Source organism: Passer domesticus, chromosome 5 (assembly GCF_036417665.1).
Source record: "Passer domesticus isolate bPasDom1 chromosome 5, bPasDom1.hap1, whole genome shotgun sequence".
Classification (NCBI taxonomy): Eukaryota; Metazoa; Chordata; class Aves; order Passeriformes; family Passeridae; genus Passer; species Passer domesticus.
The window spans coordinates 2,501,823-2,518,129 of record NC_087478.1 but is presented as its reverse complement, the minus strand read 5'-3'; the positions used below and the strand labels follow the sequence as shown (position 1 = coordinate 2,518,129).

The window sequence follows — 16,307 nt, the reverse complement described above, 5'->3', positions numbered from 1 at the left end:
GATGCTGCTCTCCAGGTCTCCTGCCCGCAGGGCTCAGTCCTGGATGTGAAACCCCCATGGATGATGAGTCTGTTCAGCCCATTCACGGTGGACGATGATCGCCCTCCGGAAACCACAGCCTGTCATTATCCCGTGGACTTTGCTACTGAACTGTTTCCTAACTTCTCATTACCACCCACCTTTCATTAAGAGCCTGGATCGTTATCTCATCATTGCAGGTTATTAAATCAAACAATGGCAAAGGCTGTGGCCTTTCTGGGGCTGACTCACCTCATTATGTAACAAGCCCGGGCCAGCGACAGCCTCAGCATCGTCATGGTGACAGGGAAGCGCCTAAAAAAGTTGTAGGCAATGATGTGGTGAAGCCAGATACCCCAGAGATGCTGGGGAATCTCTTCAAAGCAATGCAAAAAAAATAAAAAAATAATAATAATAAAAAAAAAAAACGAAAACACAAAGCTCTGGGGGAAGAACATGGGCTTGTATTTCTGATCATCAAGGAGGACTTGTAGGCAGCAGCGGGCAGCAGATTAATCACAGCCTAGGAAAAAGGGTTTTTTTTTTTTTTTTAATCTCAGGTCTCAGCCCCCGCTGATAATCAGTTTGGCTCCTGATACAGGGCCTTTTGAAGCAGCATCCCAGAAGGATCTGCACTGCCTGGGAGGCTCAGATGGAAAGGTTCCCCTGAGGGATGCTGAGCAGGGAGGAGGCGTTGAAGCTCTCAGCTCCTGCTGTTCTGCCTCCATCCACAGCAAAGCTGTGGGTAGAGTTTGGGAAGGATTTATGTAATTTTGGGGTGTCTACAAGGAATTGGTCACCTTTGACCACTTCTGCCACCTGTGGAGAGAAACAGGCACTCACACAGGAGACAATTCAGCTGCCCTGCTGTGGGTACTGACTGCAAACCAGGATGAGATGTGTCCTTGTGTCCAAAACAGGGAACCTCAGAGCTATGCCCAAAACCATTCCACACAAAACACCCAAAACACAAGTCCTTGTCCAATCCAGAGTCCCATGCAGGGAGGAAGAGCAGAGCTTTGGTGAGGAGCTGCATGTTGAAATCGTGTACGTGCCGAGGATCTTCCCACCCACACCTCACCTTTGTGAGCACGTCTGCCCCATGCACAACCTGCTCATCCCTGCTCCCTCACAGGGCTGGCGTGATCCAGACAATGGTTGCCCAACAGTGGCCCACACACCCCAGCTCTGGCCAAGAAGAACCACTTTTGGGACCAGCACCACTCCTGCTCCCTGGATCAGCCTCCCCAAGGGCTCCCCTCTCCATTCAGCTGCTGGAAACCACAAGGCATCCAGAGGTGAGGTTTGTGTCCCACTTTTCCAGAATGCTGCCATGTGCTTTTAAACTCCAGACCTGCAGGCACTGCTTTTAGGAGGTCTGTGAAAGACAAGTAAAAGGGAAAGTGTATGGTCAACAAGCTGAAATTTAGAATAGTAAGGGCCAGTTTTGTTTCCATATCTTTTGCCGGAGCTCCTTACAGTCACAACATCTCTCAGTATACCTCCAATCTCCTAACACCTCTCCTAACCAAGTTTTGGACCCAAATCACTGGAGTCAGATCACACAGATTGCTGGAATGCAGAAATTAAATAACCAGATTTCCTTATCATGGTTTTCTTAAAATTCTTCCACTTACAGAGCAATGATTTCAATGCATTTAAGTCCTAGCAGATGATTTTCATTTGTGTATTTCATTTACTTTTTTTCTATGCCATGGAGACCTGGCCGGGAAAGAAAAAAAGTCTAAAATTGTTAAAAAAAATCTACAGAATTTGTTTCTTCTTTCCGTGATAATTTCCAATCAGACATGAAAAATATTAATGGAAAATTTCTCTGGAATTTTGGGGCAAGCTGAAACAATATGGGGAGCTTGCTGCCAACATATTTTCTCAAATACATTTATATTTTCCAACCCGCAATGACAAGCTGTTAACAGCTCCTTGGGGGGAAAAAAAAAAGAAAACTGAGCTCAATGTTTAGATTTCTGCCCTGGAGTTTAACAGGGAGTAGCAAAGCAGCATCTGGGTGCCTGGCAGGGGTCACAAGGAAAGATGCTGTGCTTCAAAGCACTTGGGAGGGCCTCAATTTTCTCCAAAATAACTGATGTTACTTGAGCTGAGAAGCAGAGCCAGGAGGGCATGGCACAGGTGGAAACACATCTTGGCCACTGGTTATGACTCATCCTCACCGAATAAAATTGGAGATGGGGGAAAACCACTTTTATTGTGTCTGCTTCAGCATTTCCAGCAGCACCACCCATCAGAGAATCACAGAATGGTTTGGGTTGGAAGGGACATAAAAGATTATCCAGCTCCAAACCCCTGCCACGGGCAGGGACACCATCCACTATCCCAGGTTTCTCCAAGACCCATCCAGCCTGGCCTTGGACACTTCCAGGGATGGGGCAGCCACAGCTTCTCTGGGCACCGTGTTCCAGCACAAACTCTGTGCCACAAATAGACACCTCTCAAAACAAACAAATGACCCCAGGACAGGGCTCACCTCACGTGTCCATCCCCCTGTGCCCCCTGCATGGCTCTGGTGGGTTCGTGCTCCCTGCACGTCCCTGGGCTGCAGTGACAGCATGGCCACAGCCAGGGTTTCACATTTCCCAGCCCAGCTGTTTACCCAGAGCTCAGCCCGAAGGAAAACAACTGCTAGACAGTCAACAAGAGATCTGAGGGACACCCGACTCCTGGACAGGCTTTCCTGCCAGCTTCCCTATAAAGGAGAGCCAGGCTCAGGCTCAAGGCATGACCTTCCTCCAGTTCATGTTGTTATTACCCAGGCTGGGACAGCCCCAGGCGCCTGATTGATGGGCACCTTTCACCCACTGCTGGGTGAAATGCGTGTGGTGCCTCAGGGATTCCGTGCATGGTCACTGGGGCAGTGGGAAATACAGTTTGTGCCCGTGGAGCAGAGCCCAGAGCAATTCCTAAACCTGCCAGCTATGCAACAGCAAGGCCTTTCTGCAGCTGTGGCTAAGGGAGATCCCACCAGGATGGGTTTGGGATGCAGGTGGGGCCACAGGAGCTGTAGTAGGAGCTGTAGTATCTGCAGGACATGCTTGGAGCACACATGTGCTGTGCCCCTGCCTGTCCTGCCCTAAACACTGGCGCTCATTCCAGACCTGACCAGCTCAATATCCCTGAAAACCCACCTCAAACCCATTCCAAACCCATTCCAAGCCCATCTCAGCCCAGAGCCTGGGCAAGCACAGCTCCCTTGCACACGTGCAGGAGCACACGCAGCCACGCCAGCCCCTGGCAGCCGCCAGCGCCTTCGGATGCCACTCAAAAATCTGGTCCTCTTGCATTCAGGCAGAGCCAGTCATCGATGGCAGGGGTGACTAAAGCTCAGCACTGGCACATGCCAGCCCCATCCCACGCTGCCCTGTCCCATCTTGCCTGCAGCTGGGCCGTTACCTGCCAGGCCACCCAGCCCCGTGTGACAGCACATGCCAAGCCAGGCTGGAAAAGGTAACCTCAGGTCGTCCAGATTTTGGGCCAGGAGAGGCACATCCATAAAAAGAACACTTCCCACCCTCATGCATTCCACATAATTGCTGCTGTTGCAACAGCCCTACATGATTTAATGGTTTATTGCATTGTTCTTTTATTTGTGGTGTAAATGTTTTGGACGTGATCGGTTTCTCAGCAGCTCAGCTGCACCCAAAAATTATTAAGAGAAGAAAAAAAAAAAAAAAGGGGAAAGGAGAAACATGGCAGCAACCAGAGGTGATTTAGTGTTTAAAGGAAACAAAGGCTTTGCTGACTGTGTTCCCCCATGCACATGATCTTCACAGCTGGCAGGAGGTGGAAATCCATTCCCTGCCTTTGGCAAAGCCACCTTGGAGAAAAAAATAAACACAGAAATCACTGCTGGCAGGTGCCTCTTCTGTCTCAACTCATCCTGCTCAGCTTGGTTCAGCAACATGGAGATTTTGGTGGTGAAGCTACTTCTGAGTCTTTCTTCCCACCCCAAAGCCTCTTCCTCAGCCATGAATGAGATCCAGCCCTCCAGCTGAGAAATGGACCCAGGCTGGAAAAAACCCCAAACCCTACCATTTATTCTTCTTTATTATTAGTCTATATACTATTTATTCTATAAATTTATTTTTCTTTATTTTGTTCTGAATGGGAATGTTGTTTTTGAGCGTGGATCCATCCCTGGAGCACCTGGTGTTGGCATAAAGCCAGCCCACATTCCTTTTGTGGGAGGGCTTTATCGGGATGCCTAAGTCCAAATCACAGCCACAGCTATGTCCTACTGCTCCTGTGAGATATCCCTTGCTAATAAGGAGGATTTCTAAGAAAGCCAGTGAGAAGGAGAAAAAAATCAAGGCAAATTCTCAAATTTCTGCTCAAATTTCATTAAGGTGGGGTGCTTGCGTCGGGTGGGTCATGAGTTTCCTCCAAATAAAGTCATATTGGTGACTGAGGAGCCTTTATTTTTCCACTTGTTCCAGGTGACCTGGCAGCGCCCACTTGCATTTTTAGGGGTGGAAAAATTTGGTCTCCTGGGCACAGAATCATCAGTTGTTCAGTCCTCTCCTTCAAGCTTATTATGCAACCCTGCTCATCCCCCAGTAAAGGCAGCTGAAGCACTCTGGCTGGGAAGCCACATCTCTCCTTGGGGCTCATAGATTTGGGAGCAGGAGATAAAACACCCAATTTTCCTCTCAGTACCGATGTGTTTTTGGGCTTATCTAGAAACAGAGGCCAGAAAAAGTTAAAAGAATAAAAATTGATATATTTAACAAAGGCTCTTCAGGTACATTGAGGGCAGACAAAGCCTCCACGAGGGGCTACACCCAAAAATGAATGACAGTCATGAGTTTTTCAGATATATATGAGTTTGGTCCATTTGCATATCAGGGGTAAATGAAATCATATACCCCCAGTTTGCTTCCCCCCAAGTAATTTTGTTTACATTTTTGAGGACCTGAGGCTTGAAACTCAGGCCCAGAGAGGTTGTTCTGTCTGACCAAAGTGTGAAGACATTTTGTGCCGTTTGTGAAGTTAACTAACACTTTATACGGAGTTCAGAGTTACGCACTAACGCAGTGCAGGATCTAAAAAATATAAAAGATAACAGCCTAAGTCACCAGCACCACCGCAGATACTGACAGATTACCCGTGTTGTTTACCAGCCTCAGCTGCTCTCCGGGCTTCCTGGAAAGAGCTGGGAAGGGCACAGCAGCAGGGCACAGCAGCAGGGCACAGCAGCAGGGCACAGCAGCAGGGCTCCTGCACGCTCCGTTCGCGTGTCTCGGGTGGAACGGGGCAGAGCTGGCAGCGCTCCCTCGCTGGCCACGCCACCGAGGCGTGCACGGCCCCTGCCTGCTGTCCCTCATGCCAGCAGCCCAGTGAAATGACAGATACAACTGGTAAACAAGTTCACCCCGGTGCCCTGGGAAAGGTTCTGCTGGCGTCCGGCCGGGTAAACAAGCTCCGGCGGTGGCTGGACGGGAGCGGAGTGAAAAAATCGGGATGGCTGAAGGGATGCAGCTGTTTCACACCAGCCCTGCCCGAAGAGAGCCCAAAACAGGGCTGGGACTGCACTGGAAATACCTCCTTTTCTCCATGAATTACCACCTCCTTCCCCATCGCCCCTTCCCCATTGCCCCTTCCCCAGCAGCATCGTTTCTCCCCAAACCATCTCACAAGGAGACATTGGTCTGTCTCAGCTCGCCCCCTCTGTCCTCAGATAATCTTTTCCAGGGCTGAGCAAACCTTTCCTTGCTTTCCAACCCAAATCAACACCTCTGCATGTGGGGTTTTAACACCCTGCTCCTGCCCACCCGGGCTGATTTGGAAGCTCTGCGCTGCACTACAATGAAGTTTGCACCACTAATATCCCCAAAATGGACCTACACAGGGAACACACACCTCAGAATGCTCTGGCACTACCAGGATTGGTGCAGAGAGAGCTGGATCCGTGGATATGAGCAGCTAAAGGCACCATCAGCACAGCCTCCAGCCCATCTCAGCCCTCCTGTGCCTCAGTTTACCCTGCCTCAATTGATAAAGCTGGAATTCATCCAATAAGGAGGAAAGGACTGAGGAGAGAGGGAATAAAAAGGTCTCAGCAGTCAATTCTGAACAAACAGCATGAAATCCCAGAAGTAGTTATTATTATTATTATTATTATTATTATTATTATTATTATTATTATTATTTAATTTATTTATAACACTAATAACAGCAATGCAGGGAAACCAAAAGGAGAACCCAATTCCATGATGTTTTAGCTAGAGGGTGGCATACAAAAGGCAAGAGGGTGGGTTTTCTGGACTGGATGGTGCTGCTTCCTCAGCACCAAGGAAGGGCACATCTCACTCTAGGCCCTGTAGTTTTGGGAAGAGGTTTAATCAGGGATGGGACAGGGTGGGCAATACCAAGGAGATGTTTTCAGAATTGGGAATATGGGAAAGGACAAAATGAGAGTGATTTTGTTCTCCAGGAAGGAGAAAACTAGGGAATAGATTTCGGCCTGGAAAAGGATGCTATGGAGAAGATAACAGCTGTTCTTTATAGCAAGGAATATTTAAGGTTTATACAAGATATGCTGCCCCAGTGGAACCCTTATTAGTGGAATCCTAATACCCCTTGCAAGGACAAGGGATTATCCAGGGGAAAACACAAAGGAAACCTAAATCTGCTTGTGTGGGTTTGATCTTGAGGCCCAACTGGGGACTGTGCCCCATCCTTTTTTTCCCCTCCCCAACCTTAAAATGTAGTTATGATGGGGAAAAGAATCAGGTGCCCTGCAGAGATGTGAGTACCTGCACGCACACACCAGAAAAACAGGGATCACACCTTGCTGGCTGCTGGTTTTGAAATCCTCCCACGTCCCTCCATGAAAAAAAAAAACCCTGTGGTCATCTGATTTAAAGCCTTTGGAGCTGTTTTGTGCTGAGATCAATTTCTCCATCACAGAGGGTGTGTTAGGGAAAGGTTCAGCAGGGCAGCAGCTCTGCTGGCACAGGCTCCCAGTGACACAGGGGTGGTGGGATGCCAGGTGGACAAGGGCCTGGGGGTGTTGGTGGTGGGATCTGAGCACTGGGGTTGAGCCCAAGCCCAGTCTGAGCTGCTCTCCTGTGTGACACTGCCACTGAGGCTGGTTTCAGCTGGTGGCTGGAGATACAGCAGTGGAAAATCCTTCCCCATCCCTGCCAGGAGGGAGGCAGGACACCAAAAGGAGGGGTTTTCCAGCATCCTGAGTTGCTTGATGGGGTGATGGCCCTGGCAGGGAGGTTATAGGTGTGTCTGCCTGCTGCCAGGATAGGACATGAGGATGTACCTTCAGTATTGTTATGTGGTTTAATTCCCAGACTCGGGAAGTCTGAGAGGTGCTAACAACTCTTATCTGTCCCCACCAGCTGGTTTCTGTGGAGTCACCAGAATGCAGAGCGGGTCCCAAAAATCCCACTGCACCCTCTAGAAGCCTCCTACAAGAGTTTCTAGTGGAGTGGCAGCCAAGGCTGTCCCACCTGGCCACCACAGCCTGGCATGGACACCGGCACCTCGAGACGTGGTAGCCTCTGCTGCTTGGTTGTGCATGACCCAGTGGGTGATAATGGGAACAAAACCAGGCATGGTGACCCTGAAATCCATCAGAAACTCCCTGTGAGTGGCCATAAATGCTAAAGACAGTGCAAAGGCCAAGGGGCAGTGGAAAGGTCACGCTCACCCAGGGCTTTCTTGGAAGTGCTGGGAGGGGTGGGATGGGGGACAGACACCTGCTCCTTTGGGTGCTTTGGCTCAAGGGGCTGGTGAGGTGAAAGGGGATGAAATGAAACCAAGAGACAGAGTGAAAATACCACAGTGAGAAACACAGGCCAGGGGACAAAGCAGGACGGGAGGGGATTTCCAGCCTTCCAGGAAAGATGTTCAGTGAAAATAAGGTGATGGCTCTACTCAGGCATGAGCCAGTGAGTCAGGAGAGCCAGGGCCAGTTCTGCCACACGTTTTCTCCGTGCTCCTTGAGCAGACACTCCCAAGCAGACACCCACGGTGTCACTGTCACCAGGATGGTCCCCATGGGGAGCTGCAGCTGGCAGGACCCCCCTCGAGCAGCTCCTGACTCCTCACATGGCTTCTCTGCATCCATCAGTGCTTAAAAATCCTGCTCAGTGCCTCTGACAGGAAATGCTGGATGAAACCTTTTCCAGGGCTGCCAGGAAGACACGACATCAAGGAGTGATGGGTGACATGACCAGCAAAGGCAGGGCATTGCCAGCAATCCAGAAAGCCTCCTAAAGTGATGAGATTATCCCTTCCAATACCTAAAAAAGGCTGCAGAAAGGCAGCTCTCCACTTTTAGCTGTAACCATTCTGCAAAAGCAGAGTTTCCCATCAGGGGGTGTTGTAATCTGAGCCACTGCAAGAGCTGGGACAGCAAGGAAGTGGCTCAGGGGACAGGCAGCAGAAGTAGCAATGCCAGGATGTGGCACAGTCCTGCCCTTCCCCTTCATGCTGCAGGCAAAAGGCTCCTCTGCCCCTGCTAACAAGGGCCTCCTTGATCTCAGCAAGCAGAAATGAGACCAGGGGATGCTGTAACTTGTGCTAACAGAATGGTCAAAGCAGTGGGAGCAGTAGGAGAGCGAGGGATCCTGTCCCTCCACTCCACTCTCGTGAGACCCCACCTGGAGCACCGTGTCCAGCTCGGGGTCTGCAATGTAAGAAGGATGTGGAGCTGTTGGAGCAAGTCCAGAAGAGGCCATGAAGATGCTCCAAGGGCTGGAGAACCTGTTATACAGACAGGCTGAGAGAGCTGAGGTGTTCAGCCTCAAGAAGAGAAGGCTTTGGGCAGATCTTAGAGCCCCTTCCAGTGCCTAAAGGGAACCTATAAGAAAGATGGGGACAGATTTTAGCAGGATCTGTTGCAATAGGACAAGGGGTGATGGTTTCAATGTGAAGGAGAGTTAATTTATATTAGATATAGGAAAGAAATTTTTTATGATGAGGGTGGTGAGACCCTGGCACAGGTTGCCCAGAGAGGTGGTGGATGCCCCATCCCTGGAAGTGTTCAGGGTGAGGCTGGAGTGGACTTTGAGTAACCTCATCTAGCACAAGGTGTTCTTGCCTTGTCAGAGAGTTTGGAACTAGGTGATCTTTTACATCCTTTCCAACCCAGACTGTTCCATGCTTCTATCATCCTGTGTTCACTCTCTGCTCACTGGCTCTCAGTCTTATCTCCAGCTCCTTCCCAGCCAGCAGCACCAGGATTTCATTTGTCCTTTGACAGATGATAAATGTCCTGCTCGCTGGCAGTGCCCTGCCAGCTTATCACCTGCACACTCCCAGGCTTCCTCGCGTCAGCTGCAGTAATTAAATCATATTTTTCAGGAAGGGCACTTTAGGTGAAAGCTCCCAACACCTCCTGATAGCAGAGCTGCAGCCACAGACAGGCCTTGGCCAGGGTAGTGGCACTGCTTGGGGATCAGGGCTCTCTCCAGTGCTCCCAGCTGATGCAGCAATGCCTCGAGAAATTAATTTCTGTCCTAAGCTCGTTCCTCCTGGCTGTCCTTGAGCACCCCTGCTAGAAATACCTTTCTTTAATACCTGAAACTGCCAAATGCCTTGAGGTCAGCTAAATGGCAGCTGTTACACAGCCAGGGAGTGCAGATCCTGTGGCAATGCCACTGGCTAAGATGCCCGAGGAGAAAGGAGGCAGAACAGAGCCAAGGCAAGCAGGATTTCACACAGACTTCTTAGGGAGACACAGGAAAGGGATGCCAAAGCTGCAAGCCGTGAGAAACCAGCCAAGAATGGGGTGGAGTTTGCATTTTCCTCCACAGGATGCTCCATTTCCACACGCAGGGATGTGCAAAGACAGCTGAGAGCCTCCAAAATGCTCATCCCAAAGTGTCCTTGTGCCTCAAGAGGCTCTACAGAGCAGCAGCACTTGGGCAGAACCTCCTCTTTGCACCCTGGATCAAGGTGGCTGTGAGCAAGCCCTGAAGGTGAGATGCTGTTCCCAAAAGACTCCCAGAGTAAAGGCTCAGCCTCCTTGCCAAGCTGCCTGGAGCCCCCACATTCCTCTGAAAGGGTCAGGAACACAGCCAGATCCCAACCCAGCTGAAGCCACCACCTTGAGCAAGGATTTTGATGCGCCAGGTTGAACTAGAAGGAAAATATCTTCACACCCACCTCTCCTGCAAACTCAGGATGTGCACAGCTAGCTGTGGGCAGCTTTTGGAGGGCAGCCACAAGGCCATGCTCTCCACAACCCTCCTGCCTGGTGGCTTATGGACGTGTCCCTGGGGAGCCCAGGCAGCCCAGCAGCAGGCACTGAGCAGTGCTCCAGGCAGGGCTGGTGATGCAGAGTCCCACCAGCCCAACGGGATGCTCTGAGCTGAGGCTAAAGGCTGCAGCCAGGTCACAGCACTGCGAAGCCACCACTAAACCACGTCCCCAAGTGCCACATGGACAGGTCTTAAATCCCTCCAGGGACGGTGACTCCACCACTCCCCCAGGCGCCACTTCTCCAGTGTTTGACAACTCTTGCGGTGACAAAATTATTCCTAAAACACACCAGCAATGGGCAAAACCCATCCACACCGTTCTCCCTGCCACCTTGGGCTCCCTGGAGCTGCAGGCTGCTGAGAGCTGCTCTGGCATTTCAAGGTTGACCTCTAGAGGAAGTTCGGAGACAGCCGAGCTACGGCTGCGACGGTGACACGAGGGCTGCAGGACGGAACTGCCGAGGATTTGCAGCCCAGCTGTGCCCCACGAGCAGCGATGGGGGCACGGTGTCCCAAAAACCCCAATCCAGCTGTGCTGGGCAGGAGCGCACGGAAGAGCATCAATTGCTGCAAATCCTCCGCGTGTCCCCAAGTGCTGGAGCCCCGCCTGTCACTTCCACCTCTCAGCCCTTTGAAAGCCTCACACGCTCTTTCCTCCCACCGCCCGCCCCCAGCGCCTCTCCCTCTGCTCCAAATGAATCCGTTTATCACCTAAAATGAAACGGAGCCCTGCAGGCTGCTGCGCTGTCGGGATGCGAGGGTGTGAGCCGCACCACGCTGCGCTGAGCCTTAAAAGGCAGCAGAAACCTCGGCATCACTCTGTGAGCATCACTGCGGGCACTGCCTCACACCCTCCCCAGAGGGGAGAAAAACAAACCCAGCCCTCCCCCCGCCAGTTTCATCCCCTCCCTGCTGCTTTTCGGTGTGCCGGTGTGTGACACCTCTGTCCCTGCCCCGGCACAGCCGGCCAGAGCCTGTGAGCGATGCTGGGCAGCGCCTTCCGCCCGTGTCCTCGCACATCCCGAGTTAACCCTGCCTCCCCTGGCTTGTCTGTCTCCCGGAGAGGACTTTTCCCCTTCCATTTCTCCAAAAGGAACCACCACAAGCATCCCGCACCGCTTCCCTCTGGACAGGGAAGGAGGTGGCATTCAAGAGTCTCTGCTCCACAGCGGCCCGGGGGGGATGGAGAGCTCACCCACAGCAGCACAGGAGCGCCCATCAGGGCTTTAGGTCACATATTGGCTGCTTCTTGCCCACACTGCCAAGCCAGGGGGTGGCAAAGTGGGGATTTCTGCGGAAAAGAGATGCTTTGGGGGGCACGGAAGGGCTTTGCCCAGGTGAGGGCTGTTCACCTGCCCAGCCTCTCCTCGCAGCCCCTCAGGCGAGCTCCTCCCAAGGACACAAACGCACGCAGGTCGCCAGTTCTCAGCTGCATGGCCCCAGGCAGCCCCCAGCAGCATCCCCTGGGCAGGAGCATCCCGCTGCCCTCCGTCCCCAGCCCTCGCACAGCCACAGCAGCTCATGCCCCCCGCCTGGGGACAGAAGGAAAACCCCACAGAGGGGCCGAGAGGGGACAGTCACCCTCTTCAGGCTGCGCAGAACCCACCCGCACAACCCCAGGGGTGTCCCCCAGCCTCCTCCAAAGCCGGCGGTGCGGCACAGCCCGGTGCTCCCACCTCCCACCCTGCAGGAGGCACCGCCGGCGGCACGGAGCCACCCCTGGATGCCCAGGAATCCCCTGGATGCCCAGGAATCCCCCGGATGCCCAGGCATCCCCTGGATGCCCAGGTATTCCCTTGGATGCCCAGGTATTCCCTTGGATGCCCAGGTATTCCCTGGTTGCCCAGGTATTCCCTTGGATGCCCAGGTAGCCCCTGGGCGAGCATCCCGGGGTGCTGCCCACCCCTCCAGCCCTACCTTTGCGGAACGGCATGGAGCAGGAGGAGGCAGGGCTGCCTGGGTTCCCCGGACGCGGACGTCTTCTCTCAGATATATACACACACACAAAAAACCAAAAAAATATATATATTTCTTCCGTATCTCTGTTTCTTTCCTTCCTCCTCCTCCGTCTTTCAGAAGGAAACGGACATATTTGGGCAAAGCCCGGCAGAAACCAGCGTCATTCCGAGGGTGGCACTGCAGAAGGGAGGAAGTTCTTGCAGTTTCAGAGCCTTTAACCCTTCGCTTCCCGGAGACAGCAGGGATGGGAGGGAGGTGACAGGACAGGGAGAGGATTGCTTTAGAAAGGGGTGGAAGGTATTGGGAAAGGGTTTTAAAGTTGATTTGTGGTGTTTTTTTCTTGGTAGGAGCAGTACAGAACTGGGTGTAATGGATGTGGGTGTGATGATGGAATTTTGCCCTCCTGCATCACTTAAGCAAATTTCTGAGCTCATCAGAGCACCAATCCCATCTTCTCTGTGGTGGCCCTGGGACAAACTGGGAAAACCCAACTGCTTCAGAAACAAGGGGGTCAGAAACTCAGATCCCCCTGTTCAGCACCTCCTGCCCTTGCACGGGCCACTGGAAGTTCAGATCCTGCTGTGCTGGGTCCTGAGGATGAGCAAATACCCCTTGGTGGCATCACGGGGCTGGGGTGAGCCACGAGCTTTGGAACAGCATCAGGTCAGTGTGTCCTCGTCTCTGCATGAGGTGAAGGTGGAACATTTTAACCTGGGAGGGTTGTTTATCTGTACTGTGGTTCCTTTATGCCCTCCCTGGAGGTAGAAAGGGGCATTGGCTTGGAGGGAGCTCAAGAGAAACCCTTTGAACTGTGCAGGACAGGACCCCATCCTTTCATCTTGGTGCTTGACAGCGACACCATGAGCTCCATGCTGTGCCTCTGCTCCCTGCAAAACTGTTTCTCCCTCCTGGAGTCAACAAGACATTCCTCAAACCATCCCTGGGGTGCTCTAAAGCCTCCCCATCCCTCTCCTGCAGGCTCCAGCCCCATCCAGACCACCTCGATGCTCCAGGTGAGTGTCTTTCATCCTCCCCAGGGCAAAGGCTGCCAGGTTTGGCTTAACCCCCACTGGAGAAACCTGTTGAGGCCAGTGGGTGAGGATCACTCCAAAAAAAAAAACACACCCCAGGGTGTTATGAGGGCTGTGACACCAACAGAAATGGCAGGGACAGGGACATCAGTGTCCTACAGTCTTTGCTGCCTCTGTAGGTGGAGATGTTCCTGAGCCCCAGCACCACGTGAAGAGCAAAATTGTTCAAGATTTGATGGCATGGGCTGCTGCTGGGCTTCTTCCAGTAGCTGGAACCAGTTACAGCAGCTGGTTTATGCCCTGCCCCTGGAAAACACAGCAGGACAGGCTGGGGCTGTGCTCAAGAACATTGAGCAGGAAACCATTACCTTGGGGAAAAATCATCCAGAAATGGAATTTCCCAGGATGTTTAGTAACCTTAAAGGGCCACAGGCTGGGATAAAGGCAGGTGGGCTGGACAGCCATGTGCTGTTGCCAGACAGCCCAGAAGGTGAAGGGGGTCTTCCTTCACTCCATGTGTCCCAGCACCCAGGTGGAAGGGAAGGACAGCCCAGCCATGCCCAAGGCCAGGGCAGCAGGACCCAGGAGTTCTTCTGGTTCACCTCAACTCCAACCCAGTCCTCTGCTCTGGCAAACAAGTGAAATTCCTTGGAGTGATGAGCTTTCAAATTTCTACAAAACCAGATTTTTACAGTTTTATTTCCCAGGATAAATTAGTGGGTTTGCAGTTCATCTCCAGAAGGATATTTCCAGCACATGATTCCAGGGCTTCACAAAAGAAACTTAATGCAATATATTCAGGGTTAGACCCAAAATGATGGATTATACATGAAAATCCATGTTTGGATGCTCATGTCCAAGTTTGTTGTCCATAACATCCTGCTCAGTGCCTGCACATCTTGGAAGGGGCTTAACTCCTTAGAGGTTTTTTTGGTTTTTTTTCCAGCACTGATCTTGCCTGGACAATGCCACTTCAGCTCCAAAACCTTCCCAGTAGGAACATCCCAGAGTTTTGTGGTTGTGACCAGGACCTGTATTAGAGGATGATGGTTCAGGTCCCCATCAAGGTGCTTCTGTCCCCTGGTCCTTGCCCTGGGATTTGCTCCAGTTATTCTGTGTACTGACCTAGAAAGATCTCAGATGGGACCATCCTTGGTGTCCACACCAATGGATTTGCTTTCCATTTTCCAGAAAATTCCAGAAACCAGCTTCCAAGCTCCAGCCAAGGCCATCAGAGCAGTCAGAGCATCATTCCCTGTATCAGATATTATTGGGTTTCACCCACAGAAAGCACCTCAGGCAATCTCAGTGGTGCCAGGCAGTTTTAATAAGCAGAGAAGACTTCAAACACAGTCTGGGGATTTCTGGTGTATGAGGATCTTCACCCTTTGCTCACAGCATTTCTGTCTGGCATCTAGAAAGAACAACTTAAAAGTAGAAAATAGTAATAATTAAAAAAAAAATACTGAGAATCAAGCTGGTCCCAGAACAAGATTTAGATGAAACTAACCAAACTCTGGTCTAGGATGGCGAAATCAGAGCATCTCTCCTGGCAGAACACAAATGCCAGAGAGGGTGGCAGTGGCTCAGCATCACTTGAGGTTTTCAGAACTTGTTGAGCAAACATGGTGGGAAGGGTTTCAGCCTGCACTGATTGTGCCCCGGGGCTGAGGGATGGTCCAGAAAGCTTCCTGAGATCTTCCCAAGCCCTGGTTTCTGTGGGAGAGGCACTTCCAGCCTCAGTGGTTGCTACCAGCTTTCCCAGCTGTGTCCTGTAGGAAGGTGTCTCCAAAGGAAACAAAAGCATAATTTAATGACTATTATGTTAGGGGGGTTGTTTAGTTAGAGCTGACCCTGCAAAGGATCCTTTTACCTGTCTCTCTATGGAGTTTAAACCCCATATTTCATAGAAACATGGAAAAGTTTGGGTTAGAAAGGATCTTAAAGACAATCTAGTTCCAAATCCCCTGCCATGGCAGGGACACCTTCCATTATCCCAGGTTGCTCCAATCCCCATCCAGCCTGGCCTTGGGCACTTCCAGGGATCCAGGGGCAGCCACAGCTGCTCTGGGCACCCTGTGCCAGGGCCTCACCACCCTCACAGGGAAGAATTTTTCCCTCAACTTCATCCTTAAGCCCAGAAAAACCTCTTTATCCAGGGTGGAGATTTAATTTGCCTTCCCCACCTTGCACTGAATCCATCTGTGTGCACAACCAGGCTTTGCATCAAGGGGGATGAAATGAGCTGCCCTGCACATCCCCAGCCAGGAAATGAGCACTGAACTGTTCTCCCTTTGCAGGTAGGGAGGTCACGGGTGGGAGCAGTGTGAGGCAGGAATGTCAGTGCTTCCAGCCTGAGAAGCAGTCACGGGGATCTCCTTCCCTGCAAGGCTTCTACTCTACAAGCAAATAAGAATGCAAACAGCTCCTTTGAAATATTTATAACGTTTGGAATGACTTGCATGGCACCAACCCAAGGAAGATGAGGGTGCTGGGAATTGCTGGCACTGGGCACACCAGGGGACTTTCTTACATGATTGATCCAGCTTGCAAAGTTCTGTTTTGTCCTTTTATAAGAGGTCTGAGTGCTCAGGCAGGCTCTCCTCCTCCTCCTCCCCTGGGTTACACACTGCCTGAAGGCCCTGCTTTCCCTGTCAGCACCAGACCCCTTTTCCCACAGCTCAGCTGTTCCTGGCTGAGCTCTGTGGTCACACCTAAGCCAATCTTCAAGGTCGCCCTTCAGTGACCAGGCACTGACCATTACATCTCTGCTTTCAGCCCATGCCCAGCTTCCCCAGGCCCTTTCCTGACCCTCCCACACTCCAGCAGCCAGACAGTGGTACCCAGCTCCCTTTCTCACAGCAGGCTCTCCCCACGAGCTGATCACCTTGCAAATTTAGCAGGGGAAAGTTGCAGAGGGGCTCCTGGCCTGGCCCTGCTGGGGGAACAGGCAGCACAACCAGGTCATCAGGGCTTAAGATGCAGAAGGGACAGGGAACAATCAGCTTTTGGAAAGTCTACAGCCAATCTCCCCCTTGCAGCCTGA

The 16,307-nt window shown here is 51.8% G+C and overlaps 1 protein-coding gene across 3 annotated transcripts in view; it reads right to left on the bottom strand.

Moving 5' to 3' along the window:
- The window catches only part of PFKFB3 (6-phosphofructo-2-kinase/fructose-2,6-biphosphatase 3), a 41,061-nt gene extending 28,660 nt beyond the window's left edge, over nucleotides 1-12,401 (bottom strand). For 2 of the 3 annotated variants that reach the window (XM_064421707.1, XM_064421710.1), the window contains exon 1: nucleotides 12,189-12,401. Coding sequence is in view for 1 of the 3 variants with exons in the window: in XM_064421703.1 (XP_064277773.1) it covers nucleotides 12,189-12,204 (16 nt within the window). In the remaining 2 variants the exon portion in view is untranslated. The remainder of the gene's footprint in view (nucleotides 1-12,188) is intronic. The other variant, XM_064421703.1, reaches the window with a different exon arrangement.
- Nucleotides 12,402-16,307: the final 3,906 nt, after the last annotated feature.